This window comes from Lethenteron reissneri, chromosome 23 (assembly GCF_015708825.2).
Source record: "Lethenteron reissneri isolate LAM-NWPU_2019-01 chromosome 23, ASM1570882v1, whole genome shotgun sequence".
NCBI lineage: Eukaryota > Metazoa > Chordata > Hyperoartia > Petromyzontiformes > Petromyzontidae > Lethenteron > Lethenteron reissneri.
In genome coordinates this window covers 2,883,683-2,905,654 of record NC_083801.1, presented here as the reverse complement: position 1 = coordinate 2,905,654, position 21,972 = coordinate 2,883,683, and the positions used below count along the sequence as shown (strand labels likewise).

Below are 21,972 nucleotides of genomic sequence, written 5' to 3'. Positions count from 1 at the left end.
GACGACGCTGACGCTGATGGTGGTGCTCCACGGTGCGCAGACGCGTGGGAGGTTCCCTTTGAGGAGATCTCGGAGCTGCAGTGGCTGGGCAGCGGCGCGCAGGGCGCCGTCTTCCTCGGCAAGTTCCACGGGGAGGACGTGGCCATCAAGAAGGTGCGCGAGCAGAAAGAAACCGACATCAAGCACCTGCGCAAGCTCAAGCACCCCACCATCATCGCCTTCAAGTGAGGGGCGGCTCGGTGCACTCGCACTCACGGCAGCGCTGCTCGCTCACGACGACGACGACGCGCAAACACGGAGCACCCGCACGCATCAAATTGTCGTGCAAATTCTTCTTGGTTCTTTCGGTAAAGTCACGTAGAAGGGAAATAATAAAATAATAAAAATAAAACATAATAAAATAAAAATTCTCACGACGTTTCGGCCACAACAAGCGTCCGTCATCAGGTGGGACAACCACAGCAAGAAACAATTGCTGAAGTGGGCAAAAGGGCTGCTGTGACAAGAGGCTATATAGGTAAGAGAGGGCGGGGGGGAGGAGCCAGGGAGGAGAGATAGAGAGGGGGGTGTGGGGTAGGGGGAATGGAGCGTTGCTAGAGGGATTAGGAAAAGGGCGGGGGGGGGGAGAAGTGAGCGGGGCTGGGAGTGGGATGCTGATGAGAGGGGGGAGGAGCCAATCTTTTAACTCTTGTCCAGTCAACGGAGTGGTAACTATACACGCAGGTAAAAGCGCAGCCCTGCAAAGTCTTGCTCAACGCCACTGCTGGTGGAAGGTCCTCCACTAGAGGGAGCTCTAGACAGCCCCACTTTAGATGCTATTTTGGCATGTGCTTCCACGCTGGCTAAACTTCTTGGAAGAGGTGGCAGTACTCACACTTTACCCCACCCCACACGATCTGCCAGTTAAACGACCCATTCTATATTGGTGGGTGGACAGAAGCAGCGGGGACGATGATGTTGATGGTGCCGCCGCGCCGGATTGTGCAGCTCGCTAACGCCACGGCAGCATACAGAATTCACAGACAAATAACCTCGAGTATAAGGCACGACAGGATATATGAATAAGATGTAAGGTATTCAGAGGTGAAAGATATTCACGCCTCGTGGAATCGTGGGGAAAGCACAAAGCAGTACGTGCTGATATTGCAAATAATGCCAGAGCGTTAACACAATCTCCGTGCAGTGGCTTGAATAGGTCACCTATTTAAGAACCTTCACGTGATAATGTTTTGTGGCGGTGAATAATCTGTGGCGACCATATGCTGCCTTCACACCCACCCACTCAAGGCTGGCAAGCCACAATAAAGTAATAAAATAATGAACGCACTTTGTGCGCATTTCATGGTTGTTATTTTAATCACGTTCTTTGTTTTTATTTGCTCCTCGTGATATTTGTTCAGATCTTTTGTTTGGAAAGAGCAACTCTGTCTAGGTCACAAATAACACGAATGCTATGACATTATTGTAAGTCATTTTTTTCCCCGAAAATATTTTATTAACAAGACGATGCAGGTCCACAACACAAAGGATATGAAAGAAGGTTGACACCAGCCCAACACACATTACGGATCACGGAGCAATGGAAACCTGTCTAAACAGCACGTTATATTATTTATTTTAAAATAAATATTTCGAGAATAAAGGAGGCGTTTTATGGTGGCAAAAAATAATAACGTCCACGATGTAACAGCGTGCATGGCCGTGGCACGGCGACAATCATAGCATAAAGTCAGACCAGGGACACATACACCGCAACATAACGACGCATGTTGAGGAATACGCCTGGTGGTGGGCACTGCCGGATTAAGCTAGTGCGGGGCCTGTAGCATATGTTATAAAGGGGCCCTAAATAAAATAAAAACACGGAAATATTAAAACACAATTTTTTTTACTTGCTTAGTGAAGTGATTGTATTTTTTCATTTGCTATGCAGCCAGATAATACGACAATTCGCTAACCTTAAACACCCAGTCGTTCATAAAAGCTGAAGGCAGTATAGTACTATAGTAACAGAGCAAGTGCAGAATCACTGAACCGGAATTGATAGCTTGAAAGTGCGGGGCCCGTAGCATATGTAGCTACTCTTGCTACTAGGATAATCCGGCACTGGGTGGTGTCCTCGTTATCACACCACTCCCTATTACAATTTGCCCTCGTTGTATTGCACACTTAAAATATTATCACTGGGCGGCAGGGTGGCGCCGTGGTGACACTTGCGCCTCGTAGCAGGAAGCGTTCTGTGTTTGATTCCTGACTCGGGTGCCCTCCTGTGTGGAGTTTGTATAATCCGCTCGTCTTCTACTGCGTGGGTTTCCTCCCATAGCTAAATTAAAAAAACGTGCAACGGAACTCGTTTTGGTCAAACATTGCAGTGTTGGAAAATTACAGTCCATGAAAATTATTCAATTAGACACATCACCCCCCTACTGCGAAAACTTGGCAGGACCCTCTCCTGATATAGTCTCGGGTAAACAATCATAGTGATGCAATATAATAATGTATTTTGAAAGAGGTCTCCAATACGACAAAGCAACCATGAAAGACACATTCAAACAAGAATCTGTACCTACCTACCGCATTCCAAAAGAGGTTAAGTGCACGTGCACGACACTACCCAGCTGTTCCTCCTCCTCCTCCTCATACGTCCCATGTTGCGAGCGAGGCCTGTCTGGGGCCCGCGTGGTGAATGACACTGGGAGGTAACTCGGCCTGCGCTGGGAGTGCCGCACTATAGCGCAACCCAGCCCCGGGGACCTGACTCAGCTCATTCTCCCCATCTCCATCTCCTCCTGTTCACCCCCCCTCAAAGTCCGCCTCATCACGATGCCTCCTTTCAGTCGTCCATTAGTGCACTCCCCTGGGAAGAAGAGGTGGGGTGGCGGGGGGGGGGTTGCTTTATGCCAACTCCTCACAAATGTTGAACCAGAGATTTGTGCCTTGCCCCCTTACGCACCAGTCAATACCGTAGCGCTCCCTGCCGCTATCGGATACTGTGCGAGGAAAGGAGGGTTCAGCTCTTAACCCTATTCCCGTTCCGAGACGTCTGCATTTTTCAGGGTGTGGGTGTCCCGTTCACCGCTGAATTTTATTTCGAGGGTCATTAGGGCCATTGTTTATAAAGACATTGCACTCATTGCAAAGAACTGCAGCCACATGACCGCACTCTACGATGGCTTGCACCAAACTGTGCCACACGCCCTCCCTCATGGCATTGTGGGAGCCTCGGTACCAATAAAAAAAGATGTATTTTTAGTTTTTCTTCCAGTTTTGTTTTTACGACGTACGCCTATGCTTAAACGTACGTCATCGGAACGGGAAAGGATTAAGTGGGCTAGTGGAGAACACCCCCCCCCCCTCTCTGTCTGTAAAAGTTCGGGGTTTTTTGACGTTGCAATTTCTGTGTACGTATGTTGAACTTCTTTCGTACCATACGTAGCCAACCGTGCTAATTGAAGGTGCGAAATTTGATTATTTCAAGACAAACGAAAGCATCTTTATGAAAAATGAAAAGGCATTACCCGTCCTTGCACGAATAGAGGTGTGGCGAATATGTTCAAAGACCAAATAAACACCTATTGCAAGGCATCACGTTAACCACACAATGCTCGTGATAAAACATGCACACAAACGTTTGTCTCTGCACCAGTGTTATACCAGAGAACAACGCGAACAGGACAAGGACAATACAAACAAGCGTGCTTTGATAACAATGTATGCATTGTCCTTGAAAATCATTGGCCTGTACCAGACCTACAGCATCCTCCTTTATGGTCTTGTCTCACCACCAGTATTAGACCAGAGAACGCCAAAAGGTGAACAGCACAAAGACGAGGCAAATGTCGAAGCATGAGTAGCTTGGGTTGAGCAGTTATGTCTGTGGGACCCTTTTGAACAACTTAACACATCTTTACGATTGTCGAGAAATGTAAAAAAACATTTTTTTCTCATTATCTTCATACCGGCAAAAAAGTGTCCCCATAGATTTCAGTTCAGTTTTTTTTTAAGTACCCAGTGAGCTAACAAGGTTTTAAGTCGGATTTCATCAATAAAAACCCCACATGGTTTCCGTGACAGACGTAACACATCAGAGAAAAATAAATGAATAATCCAAATGAATCAATAAAAAGGTAATACATAATTTGTTTAAAATATAAAATGTTTCTTTTAAAAGTTTTTGCCAATTAAGTAATCGAAAAAGTGCAAGATTAGGAATAAAAATTGGCAGTGGTAAAACACATCGTTTCCAAAGAAACATTACATTTAAATCTCCAATTTAAAAAATATATAAAATAGAGGGAAAGCTTCCTTATTGCCAGATTATGTTGAAACAAAGCCCAGCAGCAGCATTATTATAAAACCGCAGAGAAGGCAAAAACATAATATGGCTAAGAAATCTGATACACGAGCTGTAATGCAATACTTTATTTAAACGTAAAAAAAAGATTTGTGATTATTCAAAGATTCTGCATTGGCAATTAATGTTTTAGTAGCATGTCCTATTGTGTTAATTGTAAGATAAGTTAATATGGATTGGCATAATTTGTTGTAATATACGATACATATACTTATCCACCAAAAGTACAGTATAGTTCACCTCATAAACACATGCCGACTCTCTCCACTCAGTCGCAAATTCACTCATGAATCATCGCAGGCAGTTCAATGCTATTTTGATTAGCCAAATAAAAGAGCCTTAATATTCTAATTGGTTCTTTACCCTTCTATCTGGCAACAAAACTGACACCTTTTTGAAAGGAGTCATGTTTGCATAGACCGCAATACCTGCAGTCATAATACAAACAAAAGAACATAACTCTGATAATGTGCACTGTCCTTGAAGTTGATTGGTCCACACCCGAGACAGCTTTCCTTAGAGCCTAGTCTCATATGGGTTGGACCAGATGACGCCAAAAGGCGCACAACTCAAGGACAATGCACCATCAGAGTATGAGAGCTCGGGGCAAGCATCTACACTATGGGAACCTCATTTGCCAGTAAAAATATGATAATTGCGCCTTTTGGCGTCATCTGGTCCAACCCATATGAGACTAGGCTCGAAGGAAAGCTGTCTCGGGTGTGGACCAATCAACTTCAAGGACAGTGCACATTATCAGAGTTATGTTCTTTTGTTTGTATTATGACTGCAGGTATTGCGGTCTATGCAAACATGACTCCTTTCAAAAAGGTGTCAGTTTTGTTGCCAGATAGAAGGGTAAAGAACCAATTATCATATTTTTACTGGCAAATGAGGTCCCCATAGAGCCTTAATATTCATTATAGAGTACAGTATGCCATTAAGGTAACACTAGTAACCCGTAGTTATATGTGACATGTGATAAGTAACTACATGTGACATGTAACTACATCGAACAATGACGGCCACTGCATCGCACACTTTAAAAATTCGCTTCTGCGGCCGTCTGGAACGCTCTGTCCTTTCGATATTAGGAAGCCACTGGAGCTACGTATTTTAAATTCTACATTGAATACGAATTTCTATAGAACAGATTTTTGTGTTTAGTTTGTTGTCCTTAGCCCCGCACCACCGATTAGCACGGTTGGCTACGTACGGTGCGAAAGAATTTCAACATGCACACGTAACTTTAGAATGACGGTCAAGACACAAGTAACAAAGTTGCCTTACCTCGCTCATTATGCCACAGGACCTATGGCAATTTCCACTAAATAACAGACTTTAGTATATTCCTGTAGAGTACGGGGCGGCTGTAGGAATTGGACTGTCAACTCCGGTCATCCTCGCAATGGCTTTTGCCGAGCCATTGAACAAAGGGGCTCGCAGACATTATAGAGGTCGAAACAATGCAAATGCGGACGTGCGTCATTGTTTTGTGAGATCATTTGGGTTTATTTACTCTATATCTTTGATATTTTATATCTTGCTTCTTAACTCTTGCTGCCGTGTCTGTCTGCTGGCCGAGTCACCCTTGAAAAAGTGCCGTACAGCTCAATGGGCAATTTACTCGGATAATAAACTTCTGATTCTGAAACTGCATCGCAGGCTTTCAAAAGCGTTTCTGCGGCACTTTTGGAACGCCATTCCTTCCGATATTATTAAGCCACTTGAGCCGTGCACTTTTGAATCTAGATTGCAAACTTATTTCTTGAGAATTGCTTTTTGTGTGTAGTTTGTTACCCTTCTGCCCGCACTTACGATTCATATTGTTGGCTCCGTACGGTGCAAAAGAAGTTCAACGTACATGCATGTGAACAGTGAGGGGCATGCTAACCATTCGGCGTGTGGTTCTCAAATCAGGGTCAATGGCGACTTCCAGGTGGGAGAGATATGGATTAATGGAGAGCGACCAGCACTTTTCTCACTCCCCAGAGAAACTCTGACACCCACCGCTGGCCGGTCAGAGGGGTCTCTTGGAATTCAGGGGAGCAATTATGGGGGGGTATGTTGGCAGCGCTATGCGATGCGTAGGGGCCCAGTCAGCCACAAGGGGGGCCCCGAAACAACAGATAAACGAGTACAAAAATGTTAAGAAAAATAATTCAAATACAAACATTCATTCAAAAAGGTACCTGCAGTCTACCATGGACCAAGCCTGATTAATGCATCTGGCTATCGTATGCACAGAGCAGCATGAAGTTGCATGATCCACCCCCTTTGAGGAAATCCGAGATCGATGGGCCTGCATGAAAATTGTGGGTTTTATACCTTTAAATACTTTTTATTAATACTGTTACTATTAGACAGTCTTCCTCTAAACCCAATACACAGTGCAACTTATATTATATATAGTTATAGCCTACATATTATTGTATACGGGTTAAAAACAACCCGTAGCAATTTCAGGCAAAGTGAGTCGGGGAAAAAGGAAGGGGGCCCCCAGTCGTATCTTGCATACCCCCGTTGAAATGGATCGTTGCACCCCTGCTGGAAGTCAACACAGCCAATTTAGCACCAGCGGCTGCACAAAAAACAAGACTGTGGTGCGCACCAGTGTTCCGCTAACTCTGGAGGGTTGGCGGATCATCGACATTCGTGGAAATTCCCAAACGCGCTGGACGGCAGTGCAGCAAGTGGTTTGAGGACCAAGTGTTTGCGGCGCTTTCATTGTTGTAACAATTTTTTTCATGGTTTTGCCTTAAAACGCAAAACACTTGTTATTGCAATGGGCACAAATGCCCCAATGCAAGACCCTCCCGAGAAGATCACCGAGACTCAGTGATAATTAATCCGAGGAGGGAGAGAAGCACACACAGCGGCCCTCTTGTGGGGTGTCCTGAACGCCCGCAGGTTGAGTGCCCCTGCACTGTCCCTGACCGAATTGAGCCTTGATTCGCTGGGCAAAAGAGCAGCCCGTGTTTGCACGGCCCGTTATAATCAACACCGAAGAATGTTCACCGCCTCGCTGTTAAGAGGTGGGCTGATGGGACAGAAAGTGTGCCAGCGACATCGTTTCTCTTAAACGTCGTGCGGTACGGTGATTGCGTAATGGCTGGGTGTGATTAATGAGTCCTTTGAAAAAAAATCCCAAACCCCTGCCACGTCTTTTCGTCCCCTCATCTTTCGCCGTCAACTCCTTTTTCCATCTCTCCTTCGAGTGCCCCCCGTTCGCAATTAATCATTTAATATGCTTCCCTATTCGTTTGCCTTCATCACCTTTGAATAAATACACAAATGAATGAACAAGCGTCACACTCTATATAGCAAGGTGTAAGTGCTAGGAGACAAAGTATGGCCCTGGAATTGAGAATCGAGTAGAGTGCAGGTTTCCACGGTGGCGAGACGTTAACAACCTCGCCTGGTATACAGGAGGTTATGGGTTCGATCCCGACCCTGATGCCTGCTGTATATTTGGTCCTCCAGTTTTTCTCTCCACATTTAGAAACGCATTTAGAGTATTTGGCTGCTATACATTTCCACGTGATAAGCCACTTGATTGGGCTATCATTTGTGGTCAGGACGCTTCTAAAAAAGAGCTCTATAGCTCAGTGGACCTTACGTGGTAAAATAAATAATAGTTTTCATAGTTTTAGTTTAGTTTTTTCGAATAGCATAACAAGGATGTGAGATTTCCACCACTGGCTCAGATCGACCAATGGAGATGAGTGTTACCCCCATTACTCATTTAAGGTGGGGAACACACGTCGTCTTGATATTCAGAAGGTGTAAAAAGTTGCAAAACGAATGTTGAAAATATTGAACAGAAAAGTGTAAAAAATAAAACCGTGTAAAAATACAATTGGAGGTGAGCATGTGGCTCAGGGGTCAGATGGCTGAGCATGTACGGCTGAGATGCTGAGCTCGTGTCTGGGCAGATGCCACCTGTGATTTAAAAGGGTGCATCAGTATCGTTTGTTCATTGACTCAGCCTGGTCACCAGGAACTGCACGCAAGAAATACATCGTTAGATTCGTGTTTTCTCACTTAATTTGGCCAAAAATTCCAGCTCTGAAAATTATTTATAATTCGTTCACATGCGACGAACACTCTCTACAGGGGCAAACAGATGAACAGGCTGGTGTTTGAAGTGGGCTTGAGGTGGAGTGGTTCTTCGATATCATCTTCCAAGGTCGTTCTCTTGACACAGACTGGTGCGCTGCTCACTCCAAGTGTCCCAAATAGAAATCTCTTAATTCTCATTACATAGCATCAATATCAAAATTGGTATCAAATTTAGTCGAAAAAATATCAAATTACAAAATATAATTCATGGCGTGAAGTTGGGTAATTCAGTTCAGTAATTTCATTAATTAAATTGAAAAGATAATTGAAACAAATTTCAAGGCAATTAAAAAGCCTGGATAATATAACTGAACCAGGATGCAAGCAATTGAAAAGATGCGAAGCAGAAAGGATGAATAATGATTAATAGCCTATCAAAAATGCCGCATTGAGACACTGATCTCTTAAGCCCGTTATTGTTACGTAAGACCACAGTGACATTGGACCCTACAGTTGCCTTTCACTTCGTCCCGTCAGCCTCCCCCTTCCCCCTGCTCATCCTTCTATCACCTCGCTACCCTGAAGTCCACTGTGTGCACGGAGGGGTCCCCATTTGGTGTGTAACATCACGTTGCTGCTGCCAGTGGGCTTTTTGCCTTGCCGCTACCTGCTTTGCCCCTGCTGCAGCTTTCCTGGGACAATAATGCACGTGTACTCTTTCCAGGAGGCTATTAAACGTGTTGCTGTATTAACACTCGCCTTGTGGCAGCCACGTCAGGTTTTGAAGGTTACACATCAGCCAGCACATTTGATGGAAGAGGGTTGCCAATGACTCCTTTTCATGATAAGGTTTTTTTTAACTAAAGGTTATTTAGGAAGTGGCTGCCTCAGCAGACAATTTAATATCGGCCCGAATTAATGTTCTGCCACGTTCTCCGCATATTATTTGTCATTTTGTGCGTGTTTATTTTGTTTCGCTAGCTTTAGCACACGCTGAATTAATGAGGCTTGCAGAGCTGAAACTGCACCAATGTATTCTACCGCACAGACAAATTTACAGCTTCAGATATACTGCAGGGACATCCTTTATAAGGTTGTATGAGAGTGCCTGGTTGTATTTCCTGTTCGAAGCCTCGCACGGTGGACTGCAGTGAGGTCACCTGGGTCACACATCTTAATGCGCAGGCGATGTAATGGAGATCTCTGCAAAGTCAGAGGCATTGAACATTTTAAAGCCTGACCTAAAATGTTAAGATGTTGCATTTGCAATGTCAGATGATTGATGCGTGCAATATGTTAAAATTACGTATACTGTATACGATAATATATACATTTACCAATGGTTACTGTTGAAGGCCTTTTGACCAAAGTATTACACTTGCAGTAAATGATCAGTGCTGCTGTTATTGTCACAACTTCACTTTCATCCGAAACCTTGCGATTCTGGCTCTCGGCGGCATCATGGCGATGAACACACTTTCTTCGTGTCCTCACAGAGAGAGCGGGGCACCCACCTCCTAGTGTCAGTGGCTCCCGGATATACCGTACGATGTGTTGCCTTGCACAGCCGTTGGGTCACCAACATGAATCGATCAACACAAGTACTCCATTTCATCACGTATGGTTGTCCGGATTTGAACCTAGGTTATCAATGGTGATCTGAGCCACCCGGTCATCAATCGATCATGAAAATCGTCACCTTTACCATCTCATCGTGTGTTGAGCCGTTTGTTTCATTTTCGTGATTTTCCTTAACATAAATGTTGGATCAACCTAACGATGGGGCTGGTGATACACGAGTTGTATTGGGAATATGCATGTGCGTGAGGTCGTCTCAGCCTAAAATGAGTACCTGGTGCAGTGTATAAACATCGCCACTCACGAGACAAAGACGGCCAGGCATGGTGCTGGCCACCCACCTCCTCGTGCGCCGTGCCAGCCTTCATAAGTGCTACTCGCTAACAGCACTTGCCCCAACAATTCGGTAAAGGTGACATGAGGGAATCTTTCTCTGTCTCCGTTGTATGTGCGTGTTGCACACAGGGGGGTGTGCACCCAGGCTCCCTGCTACTGCATCATCATGGAGTACTGTGCACAGGGCCAGCTGTACGAGGTGCTCCGCGCTGGGCGTAAGATCACCCCGGAGCTCCTCTACCGGTGGACCACGGGGATCGCGAGCGGCATGAACTACCTGCACCTGCACAAGATCATTCACCGGGACCTGAAGTCACCCAAGTGAGTGCTCTCAGCGAGACATCTCTGAGCTGCCCGGCACAGAGCCAGCAGCTCTTTTGTATGCAGGCTTGTAGCGAGGTAATGCCCGTCACGTAATTATCTCTTACGATGGGCCTCTCTCTCACCCACCATCCAGCTTCATGCCCCCCTCCCCCCCAAACCCCCTTGTGGTAAATTGGCAAGGCATGACAATAAAGTCAGCACAGTCTTAGCAAAGTTAAAATTATGTCAGTCGCTTAAACAGGCTATAATGTATCGGCTCTTATTAACCTCTTCAAAGCCTTTGGGCCATAAAACTTCTCAGGCAGGTCTCCAAAACAGCTGGGCCCCATAAAAATCCGTCACGCTTTTCTTCTTCTTCCTTTCAGTGGCAGGATGGCACTCTGCTTGAATTTCGCAACGGCAAATTACATTCTCAGACTCCACCGTTTGTCACATGTTGCCAATGTGAAATACGTCACGTTGGCAACACGTGACAATCGTGGGGGGTGGTTTTGGTGGTGTGCCTTGTGAGTCCCCGTGGTGCATACGTTGTCAGGAGCCATCAAAGTGGATCCACATTTAGAAACGTGCATTGGGATTATGAAAATTATTGTGGTGCTATAAATATCCAAATGATGGGCTACTTCAGTTGAACTATCATTTGCGATAGCCACGTCGCTTCTGGAAATATGTTTATACATTAGTGGGCGTTGCCTGGTACGATGGGGATGGTTTAGTTTAATGTGTATGTGTGATTTTTTTTCCCTCTCTTGTAGTTTGGACGACTATCGTGTTTGTATATTGTTTGTTATTGTAACATTCTTACCCCATCTGTGAAAAAGATAATTTATAGCTCATCGGATTCCTCCAGTACAAATAAACATTCTCGATTCTGGTATGTTTCACCAATTCCATTGGCCAGTGTCTGGGCGTGTAGAAGGAAACTGTAGCACCTGAGGCGGGTGGCACTCCACGCTTGCACCGATAGGATCCACCGCTGTCTCTACTGCCATCTCCAGGCCTCCCCACCACCACCTTTAATGTTCTAATAGCTGCCAATTGATTGTATTATTGAGCAGCCTATTGTTTGTGAAGGTGGCTGTATCACGCTAGCAGCCCAAGCTGTGATATAAGGATCCCCCGTGGCTATTTTGTACTGATGTACAATAAAACGTACTTCTTCTTTGGTTCTTTCGGTAAAGTCACGTGACTTTACCGAAAGAACCAAAAAATAATTCCTGCAGTCACGAAAGCTCCAAAGTTAAGATTAAAACGTACTTCATGGCTATGGAATAGAATAAAATAAAAAAGCCCATACTTTCATGTGTTTTAAGGATGCTGGTTTTATTGATGGTCAGGCTACTGTGCAAGCGTATATCTGTCAGGGTAATTGGTATTGTTATTTTCTTACATCATCCAGTGACTTTACAGATATCTGAAATTTGGCCCCATAGTGTGAAGATCAATTCAGAGTGTAACATTGTTGCATTTTTTTCCAAATTTTAATATGTTTCCCCCCCCCCCCTGTTCGCTGTAAGCTAGAATAACAGGATGATTATATTTGGTGGGGGAGGGGTTGTTTTTTGGGTCTTGAGTAAAATTATATTGGTAGCTGAAGGCCAAACTCATTTGTCCGCGGCCAACTCACGCATTTCACTGCGATGTGCTGCATCCTCACATTCAGCGTAACATATGGTCAGCATGGTCCACCGTATAACAAGTCACAACGATGTAAAAAATGTATTCTAGGACACAGGTAACGTGCTCTTGCAGCAGCTCTGCACACGAGTCATGGATTGCCTACAGTTTAATCTCCGGCGGTGAATGTGAAAGTTTGAAGTTTCTGCATTGATTGCAGCACCACTTTAGGCTAGTTTAAACATGAAAATCTATATAATGTTGGATTGGTTCTCGGATTTTGACTGTTTACTGTTAGCAGGATGCATTTCCATCTATAAATTTAAATTTGTCCTTGCCAGGCAGGATGGTGCAGGAAATCAAGCTATATATACTGTATATATGCGTACACTATATTTATACTTACTTGTGTGGGTGAAATAATTTATGTTCATGTACATGCAAACAATTTCCAGAGAAAACTTGAACGATTTCCACTTTATTGCCGAAGTTTATGATTATGAAATATGCTGTTTCCAAAGTGCACAGGGAGCGATTTGCAAGCAACAAATCATAGGAACACATTGAGCACAAATGTTATGAGACTGGAGCGTTGACTGATAGCCTCTGACTTGGTGCTATTCCCTGTAAGCTGCTCTGCTCTTCAACGGCGCAGGACTCACAAGCACCACTGCAGGGCATGTGGCCATAGCTTGTGTCTGCTCTGAAGTGGACAGTGTAAGAACTATGTGTGATTTTTCCAATGATTGTGTCGGGGTGGTGCACTGGTAACACTCGTGCCTCGCAACTAGAAGGCCCTGGGTTATATTCCCGATTTGGGGCACCTCTCTGTGTAGAGAAAATGGGGCCTTTTTTGCCAGCATCAAAATATGAAAGAATAAGAATAGGTTTTACCCTTTCTGTCAATAAAACAGGTGTTCAAATACGATGCATATATTATCAGAGCATGTTTGTTTGCATGTTCACCACAAGTATGCCTGGTGAATGCGAACTTGATTCCTTGCAAAACTTTATATTCGGTGTTTGAACATCTTAACACCTGTTTAATTGCCAGAAAGGGTAAAACATCTTATTATCTCTGTATTGAGTTTGTATGTTCTCATCCCCTGCCTTGCATCGGTTTCCTCTGGATTCCCTGGTCTCCAGAGCTCAAAAACTATAACATTTCATATAACTGATATTTACCAAAATGCTGAATATTTGCCCGCAAATTACTCAATTGGGATTAAACTCCGCTCCAAAAACTTGGCAGGACACTTGTAAAAAAGCGTATTAAGGCTGAGTGAGGCTTTCCTGGCTAAATTTCCTGACACTCTTCCTTGCCCTATGCTAATCTGAGCATTCTGCGGTCGAGGTTAGCTTTTCGCCAAAGCTACCCGTCATCTACTTTAATGAATAATACTGCTATGCTAATGCCATTTTCAGAACAGAACACGGCACAAATTCACACTCACAGTTTGGATCGTTCATTTTGAGAGAGGCCTCTAAATACGCAATGATAATTTCCCGACAAAACGAGTCGGCGTTCCTCTGTATCGAGCATCCACGTTGCTGCCTGAGCTGATTCTTCCACGGTGTGCTCAGGACCTGTGAAGACGCCGTTTACAAATTCCAGCCACAAAATTAGCTGCAGGCAAAAAAAACTCCACAGTTTGGCACGAAGCAAATGGCATTCAGATTGTTAAGCAATGTCTGAGTTTTACGTGGCGGTCGTTTTAGTGTACGCGCATCGATTAGATAATTGCAAAGCTTTGGCGATTGATGCTTTGCTGATGAGCAGAAGGACATTGCCCAGGGACATGGGGCCACCCCTAGAGTCGACGAGCGGCTCTTATTGCCGTCTGCCCAGTCATGAATCTTCACTCTCCTGATGGAGCTGCAGCCGTTGTGGAGGTGGGGAGGGATCGGGCGGACGTGGGCTCGATGGCCGTGCGGGGCAGATGCTGTCGTGCCCAGCCAACGCCACAAGCCCAGCTGGGTGGAGTTGCGCTGTCATCGTACACGCGTTGAAGGTTGTTTGTTTGTTGTTGTGGACAAAAGCAACGGCACCGCTGCCTGAGTACATTCTGTGGGCGGTGAAGAATTTGGGATATTGAATGAGACGGAATGGGTTATTGTGACCTAATCTTCCACGCTCGCATTTTTTCTCCACCTATTCAGATTGTGCACATAGATGTGATCCAGAGCCAGGGGTAATGGACTGACTCAAGTTTAAACATGAATTATCGTAAATTTGTATTACACGTCTGGTCCAAGGTCTTCATAAAATCTTTCCGCGCTATAAGACGCAGAGCAAGTCTGCACAAAGAAGTTTTTGTAAGCTGCATTTGTATGCTTAGGAGCTGACTTTTCCTCGCGTAGGCAGAGGTTTCTACTGTACTTTGTAATAGGGGTTATTTTTTGACACATTAGGAGACTTGTGATTGCTGCTGTTGGCCACCCAATGACATTTCCTCTCGTCACCGTGCAACATGAGCTCTGATTGGGCCTACGTAGTTAGCTGGTCTTGGCGCAGGCTGCTGTTTGCTGCGGTCTCCTGTGATGCACAGCTATACCCACAGAACACACATCGAGATGCATTCGCATCCTCGTGTTCTGCAGCTTTAAAAGCCAATGCGGCAGCGTGGCATCGTGGTAATATTCATGCCACGCGGCAAGAAGGGCCTGGGTTCCGTACCCGGCTCTGGTGCCTTTCTGTGTGGATTTTGTATGTTCTCTCCACCTCTTTCTGCATGTATAAGTGGTATTGGTCAAACACCCCAATGCTGAAAAATTACCGGCATATTACTCAATTTGGATTCCACACAGCAGCAGCAACATCGCTCCGCTACTGCAAATACTTAGCAGGACCTTGAGACTCAGTGACGCTCTCTTGGGTCAGCAAGGGTAGTAATAATAATAATAAATAACCTTCTTTGTGAATCCATAATTGTGCCAGTGCTGGCTCAATCCCCTGCCGTAGAATATTAGGCCTTTGTGCCACCATACACTCTGGTAATATTTACCTTGTTGTGTATGATTCCTGGCGTTGTTACCTGGATGTTTCTGTTATGAAGTAGAATAGTAAAATGTTGTCTATGTACATATAGATATTGTTTCAAACTTCGGATCAAAAGCTTTGGTAACAAAAGGTCACTTTTCAAGAAGTCATACATATAACATTTTTACGATTCTTTTAGGAATGTCATATGGCTCTTAGTCAGTATCAACCAATGATATTTCAGGATATATTTATATAAAATAAAATTAGGCTTATGACAAAAAAGCACACGTTCTTGCACGATGTAAATTATGAAGCCTTGCATGCTGTTATAAATACTGATGTAGAGTTTGAGTTGTATATTTGAGTTTCAGTACAAAGCACAATTAAGATGGACAATGCCAATGATATACTGGCACATTAATTAAAAACACAAATTATGACTTGTTTCACATTGAATAGAATGGCACCACAAAGCCTCTTTGCTGCGCTTATACCATGGCCTGAAAGCTGAAATAAGTCTCACGGAACACAGAGACTCGGTGTTTTAATGGCCCGTGAAGTCAGGGGAATTGTTTTGTGAATCGTAGTGGAGCACAGCGTCTCGTGTTATTCTTTGTGGTCGAAAAAAGCATTTGACATTTCAGTCATGAGGGAACTGTCAAAAACCTGCCGTTTAAGTTGAACTCGTTAGCAACAGGGTGGCCAGATAGCCTCGTGGTTAGCATGCAAGCCAACGCGGTAGATTGCTTACGACCGGAAGTTTGATTTACGTGGGCAAGCACAATATTTAAAGAGACTTTCCAAATTAAGAACGCCTCTGCTGTAAATGGATTTATAAAAAAATATAATACCGTGGGACATCATTTCCAAAAGCAGGCATTTTGTGTCACACTAAATCTGAACATTATGGTACAACCAAATTGTGGGGTGGAGGGGGGGGCAATGTTGAAATGTAGTACAATTTATGCGGTACTCCCTTTGCGATGGAGATAAATGACATTACTCTGGACTCTTACAAAAGAGCATTGATTGGATGATTGGTTGATTTATCCATCGATTCAGGATTACACGTGCGGTTAGAGTAAAAAAAAACTACCACCTGTGCTAACGACGCGCGTACAACCGGGTGTCGTGACTCTTGACCGTGTGCGCCTGGCAGCGTGCTCATCACACACGACGACCTGGTGAAGATCTCGGACTTTGGGACGTCCAAAGAGCTGATGGACAAAAGCACCAAGATGTCGTTTGCGGGAACTGTGGCCTGGATGGCTCCGGAGGTCATCCGCAATGAGCCGGTCTCTGAAAAGGTGGACATCTGGTGAGTTACTCCACCCACAGTGGGCCCCATGGATTTTGAATGCACACTTTGATGTTCACGGGAACTGATGTCGGATAATGACAATGTTTTAACAAAATGTATTGATTTTTCCTTGTAACAGATGACTGTTGATGGATTGCTATTATTGCTTGTAGGTAATCTTGAGATTACATTTGACACGTTTTAAATTTTACAGGTTTAAAAGATTGCACGCATTAATTAGTCTACATTATAACACAATGGCCATTTCAAGCACAAAGTCACTCGCTGATGGCCATGAGCTATTGTGATTGCCGTATGCGTAAAAGCAAGGAAGAATTTCCATTACTATATGGATACATTAAAATCTACGTGAACAATCCATAGAGAAATCATTAAAAACACCACTCGCAAGGAGGTGATGGATGTGTAATTAGTCAAAGCCTGGACACAAAACGCCAGCACGTCACCTCTGTTGACACGTGTGTTCATCTCTCACTCATGAACAAACACAAATGAAATGCACGACTCAATTGTTTATTCCAGAATAATTCCAGGATACGTTTCTCCAGTCAATACAGTTGCTGTCTTAACAAGAAATGTGACATTTGCCAAGATATTGGCAATGCAATGTTTCAGTTACCTGGAATGGGCACGTTTGTGTGCTACATTCATCATCTTTACAGTCACTGTCAATTTTAATGTCTCATATTGAGTGAAGCGTTATTATTATTCAGGAATGTAAATACGATGATCATTCTGGCAGTTAGTTTGGCCTTTTATTTAAGATGTGAATGTAATGCTATGTTAAAGATTTCTTTGAATTCTAGCATATATTTCGAAATTTTGATACAAAAATAGGTATTTATTTCCAAAATTTTGTTTCAATTTGAATTTCTGTGCCTTTTCCCCCTGTTTTATTCATGCCTTTTTCAAGTTATCCGAAAAATAGATTTGTTTCCTCAGTGGGCTAAGATGTGTACTGGGTAACATCTGTACCATCGCAAAACGCCCATGACATACAGCTCTAACAGCTCATTGGGCCCTTCCTGCTGAGATAAATAACAGTGAAATCACCCGGTTAAATAAAGGTGGAGATCTAGAGATGGCTAAATGAAGAACAACAACACCAATTATTATATTTTCAATGTTGTATTGTTCGTGTCATGTACAGCCATTGCACTTTTAACAACGGACAGCACTTTTAAAGCGTATGATGTTGTATAGAGCAGAGTTAGATTCACTTTGCATCATGGTATTTTTTTTGCAGCTGCTGTACTCACCAAAAGATACCGTCTTGCAGTGAAGCAAACATTTAAAGGCCATGTAACATACGTCGCAAAAGCAGATAATAACGACTTTGCAATTAAAGATGGTCTTGTGGCTCATGTCCTGACCGAGACACTAAGCCGCAAGTTCTAAGATCGTGGGATTGTGCCATGGGTTACCACTCGACACGAAGTGTTTCTGATGGGCAGAGAGCTTGATGTCCTCTGCCCACTCATCAGTGATTGAACAAAAAAGCCCCCGAAATCACATTGGTGTTTGCACTCGGGTGTACTCACTCATCCATGAGAACATGAGACACAGCATGTCCGAGCTCCTCCATCAGATTGCGACTCGCTGCTTTGTGACTTGTGTTCGCCCGCCCTCTTTGCCTGATTCCGCAGTCACTTCTCCGATGTAAGAGAGCAACGTGTGGGAGCACAATAGATACATCATTGGAACACAGCCTACAACATATCCTGTGATTGTGTCGCCGGCACTTTGTCCCCCATTTTGGGAAATCTGTACCAAGAGCATCTCTCTCCTTCATTTTGGCCGTTAGTTCTGTCACACGTCAAATATCATGAATGAAATAATTAGGTCAATCTCCCTTTTGATTTTATTCACTGTGGCGTGCTGTAAACTGAATGTCCTCTATTGTATTTCTAATTCATATGAATGTCAATACCAAGGTAGTTTTAACTTATAAGTTAAACTGTTTTGTAAATGTGGTCTTAAAAAAGAGATGTATTCCCTTTAACCATTAGAAGTACAGCACGTAGGTTAGGTTCCTGAAAAAGGCCATGGTAAGGCAAATACGGGGTTGGTAAAGTCCAGGGGCCTAAGGGAAACAGGGGTTAGGGGAACCATGGCCATGGTCACACTCAGCATAGCTTAACTCACTTACCTGTTTATTAACTAAACACCGAATAAAATAAAGTGCATTACACAATAGCATAATAAAATGTACATAAACATTATATGAACTTTACATAGGATAATAGGTTTCCCCCTTTTTTCTGGCAAAAAAAAGGGGAAACCCTATTCTCATATTTTGTTACTGGCAAAGGAGGTCCCATGGTGTAACTTTACATAGCTTTAATGTTAAGGGTAGAAGTCCATGATTATTACGATGACGATGACAATGAGATGATGGTGAAAGGGGTGGTTAGAAGGAGGGAGGGCCTTAGCCCACAACAAACGGAATTCAAATGTGCGGTTGCGATGCGACGCGGTCTATGCCCTGCAAGAATCACAACAAAGTGGACGGACAGCTGATAAGCTGCGACGCAGCGCCACGATGGCGCTGTGGAGAACTGCGGCCCGGTGAAAATGTGTAACTGCGTGGTTGCAGACCGTTGCTTACCCGTGTATAGTGATACCTCGGTTCACGAACTTAATTCGTGAACTGACTCTGGTCGCGAACCGAATTGGTCGTGAACCGAGGCACATTTTCCCATAGGGTTCAATATAAATCCGGTTAATCCGTTCTGACCTTTTTTTTGGTTTTTGAAGCACAAAAATATGAAACAAATTACAATACACATTAGTACTGTACAGTATAGTAATGTATAAAGAGAGAACACTAACCTTGCTTGAGATTACTTCAGTAAGCACTCAAACGGGTGAACTGTACAATGCAGTAAGTACAGTATTGTACAGTACAGTACAGTAGTACAGTACAGTACTGTATGTGCTAAAAAGCACACAAAAAAGCAAAAAGTCACTGAAAGTGTCTTCACAGTACTCACAGTACTTCTTTCTGTGTCTCTTCTTCTCTCCACGATCTTCCTACAGGAAGTCACGACCATGTGACAGCCTGGAAATAGCATTAAAATGGCCGCGGCTCCTGTTCGTGAACCGAAGCGGAGTTCGTGAACCGGAGCATATTTTTATGATCTTTTCTGTTCGTGAACCGAGTTGTTCGTGAATAGAAGCGTTCGTGAACCGAGGTATCACTGTATATTCAAAATTTCCAGCACCGCGGTTCGGTACATTGGTACACAGATAATAAACCGTGTGTAATATGAATTCCACGGTTGCCAAGTCAGCGGTTGGCGATAGATTGCTGCATCGATATATGATGTTTAATTGTCAAGCCAGAAAGTCTACAAGGTATGTGCGATTTTTGTGTGGTCATTGTGATCTATCTTTGGTAATGTGTGAGGCTGTAAAAGCCTTGCAGAGACCAGGTACTGCAGAAGGAGGCCTTGAAATAATGTGTGCATTTGCCTGTGGCATACGCGACTTCTAGCTCTGGCAGAAGAGAATACAAACATGGATTTGACTGTCGGGATGGGTTTCACTGGATCTCACATTACACACTTAGATGTGATATTTTTTTCAACAGAGCAGTGTCTGTGGTGGAAATGTCAGTTTCTTGATAATATCATGGATGTGAGAACATAGGCAAGATTAAAAATCCATTCTACGTTAACCATAGCAATTTTTATACCAAGCTTGTGCGCAGATGGATTCATAGATATTAAAATAGCTATTTTATCGAAAAAATAAGAAATGCATTATGCATACATGGGTCTCACGTTTGCGCCCAGTAACCAGTAAGTGGCTTTGTGACGGAGCCCCCGTTAACTGGATGGGATGATAATTAAGCTTTTGTAGCTATTTGTCCCAAATCCACTTTTAAGCCATCTGCTCGAGGAGGGGCCAGACTAATGCAAATTCAGCCTCAGCAGGGTAAATCCCAGCAGCTGTGACCCAGGATTGTCACCCAGGGACTGCAGCTGAAATATCGCTGCCTGCCTGCGTTTGGGGCGCCACGGTGGCGAGATGTTAACTACCTCGCTTGGTATGCAGGAGGCTGTGTATTCGATCTTCGACACCTAGTGTCTGTATACTTAGAGTTTGCATATTCTCCCCGTGGATGCGTGGATGTTTCTCCGGGTCCTTCAGTTCCCCCCCCCCCCCCCCCCACATTTAGAATCAACATGTGTTTGGAGTATTTGGCTGCTATACATTTTCACGTGATAAGCCATTTGTGGCCAGGTCGCTTCTGAACAAGAGTGGGCCTAAATTGGTATATGTTGGACTTAATTTGGATATGGGCATTGGTGAGGTAGCTTACCAGCAGTTGTATTTACGGCTCAAAAACTATCGCTGGCGTACAGAGTGTTTGGTTTCTGGTGATGCGGCCATCACAAGTGAGTACAGTATTCCGTCGTTGTGCCAGTACGCGATTTTGGCTCTCCGCTAATCGCATCTGGAACTCGCGACTGGATCAAGAGAGCGAGAGACAGAGAGAGACAGAAAGTGATTAGATAAAGTGCTGAGAGAGAATGTGATGCGACAAAGTAATGAGATTAAGTTAATTTATAAATTATTATTTAATACGTTTATAATATTTTGTATTTACTTTGTTTAAAAAAAATAGTTATGATAATTTGCATACATTTAATAGCTTATTTATTTGAGGTAATTCATTAAAAGGTACGATCTCATCGGCCAATATCATTAACTGCAGAATTTGCTATTCACGACCATCTCCGGAACGTATCCCTCGTGAATAACGAGGAAATACTGTACGGTTCTTTCTGGGGGCAAAGGCTCACCATTGAGCATGCAGCCCTTCCCAGCAGTGGTGTCAGCACGCTATAAATACGGTCACGTGATGCAACAGTCCAACTCGCTCCTGCACTGGAGTTCGTCTCATCGGTCATCCTCGCAGCAGCTTTTGTCTTGCCATCGAAACGAAGACGGTCACTGCATCGTGCGCTTTCAGATGCGCTTCTCCGGCGGTCTGGAACGCTCTTATTTGCGATATTTGGAAGCCACTGGAGCTATGCACTGTTAAATGTAGATTGAAAACCCATTTCTTTAGAACTGCTTTTTGTGTTTCATTTTTTGTTCTTCCCCCGCACCTCCGATTAGCACGGTTTGCCTCATGCAGTACGAAAGAAGTTCAACATACACCACATCTCCGTGCCGGTCGTACTCTTGGGTATTAGTTCACTCCTTTTGCTGCTATTCCATCACGAGTCTCAACCATCGGCGCTCATCCCTTCCATCACTGTGTGCGGCTGTCTCCGCTTACTTTATTTTCTCAAGAGCCCATCCAATGCCTCTTTGAAGAGTTGTTTCCCGTGATCCGTGTGCCCCGTTTCCCGTCTCCCTGTGACTCAGAGCGTGCACCTCCTT

The 21,972-nt window shown here is 44.0% G+C and overlaps 1 protein-coding gene across 1 annotated transcript in view; it reads left to right on the top strand.

The window, feature by feature from the left end:
* The window catches only part of LOC133345849 (mitogen-activated protein kinase kinase kinase 13-like), a 138,441-nt gene that overhangs the window by 89,146 nt on the left and 27,323 nt on the right, over positions 1-21,972 (top strand). Inside the window, 3 exon segments of the mRNA XM_061556872.1 lie at positions 41-224; positions 10,460-10,651; positions 16,414-16,572. Of these exon segments, the coding sequence (XP_061412856.1) occupies positions 41-224; positions 10,460-10,651; positions 16,414-16,572 (535 nt within the window).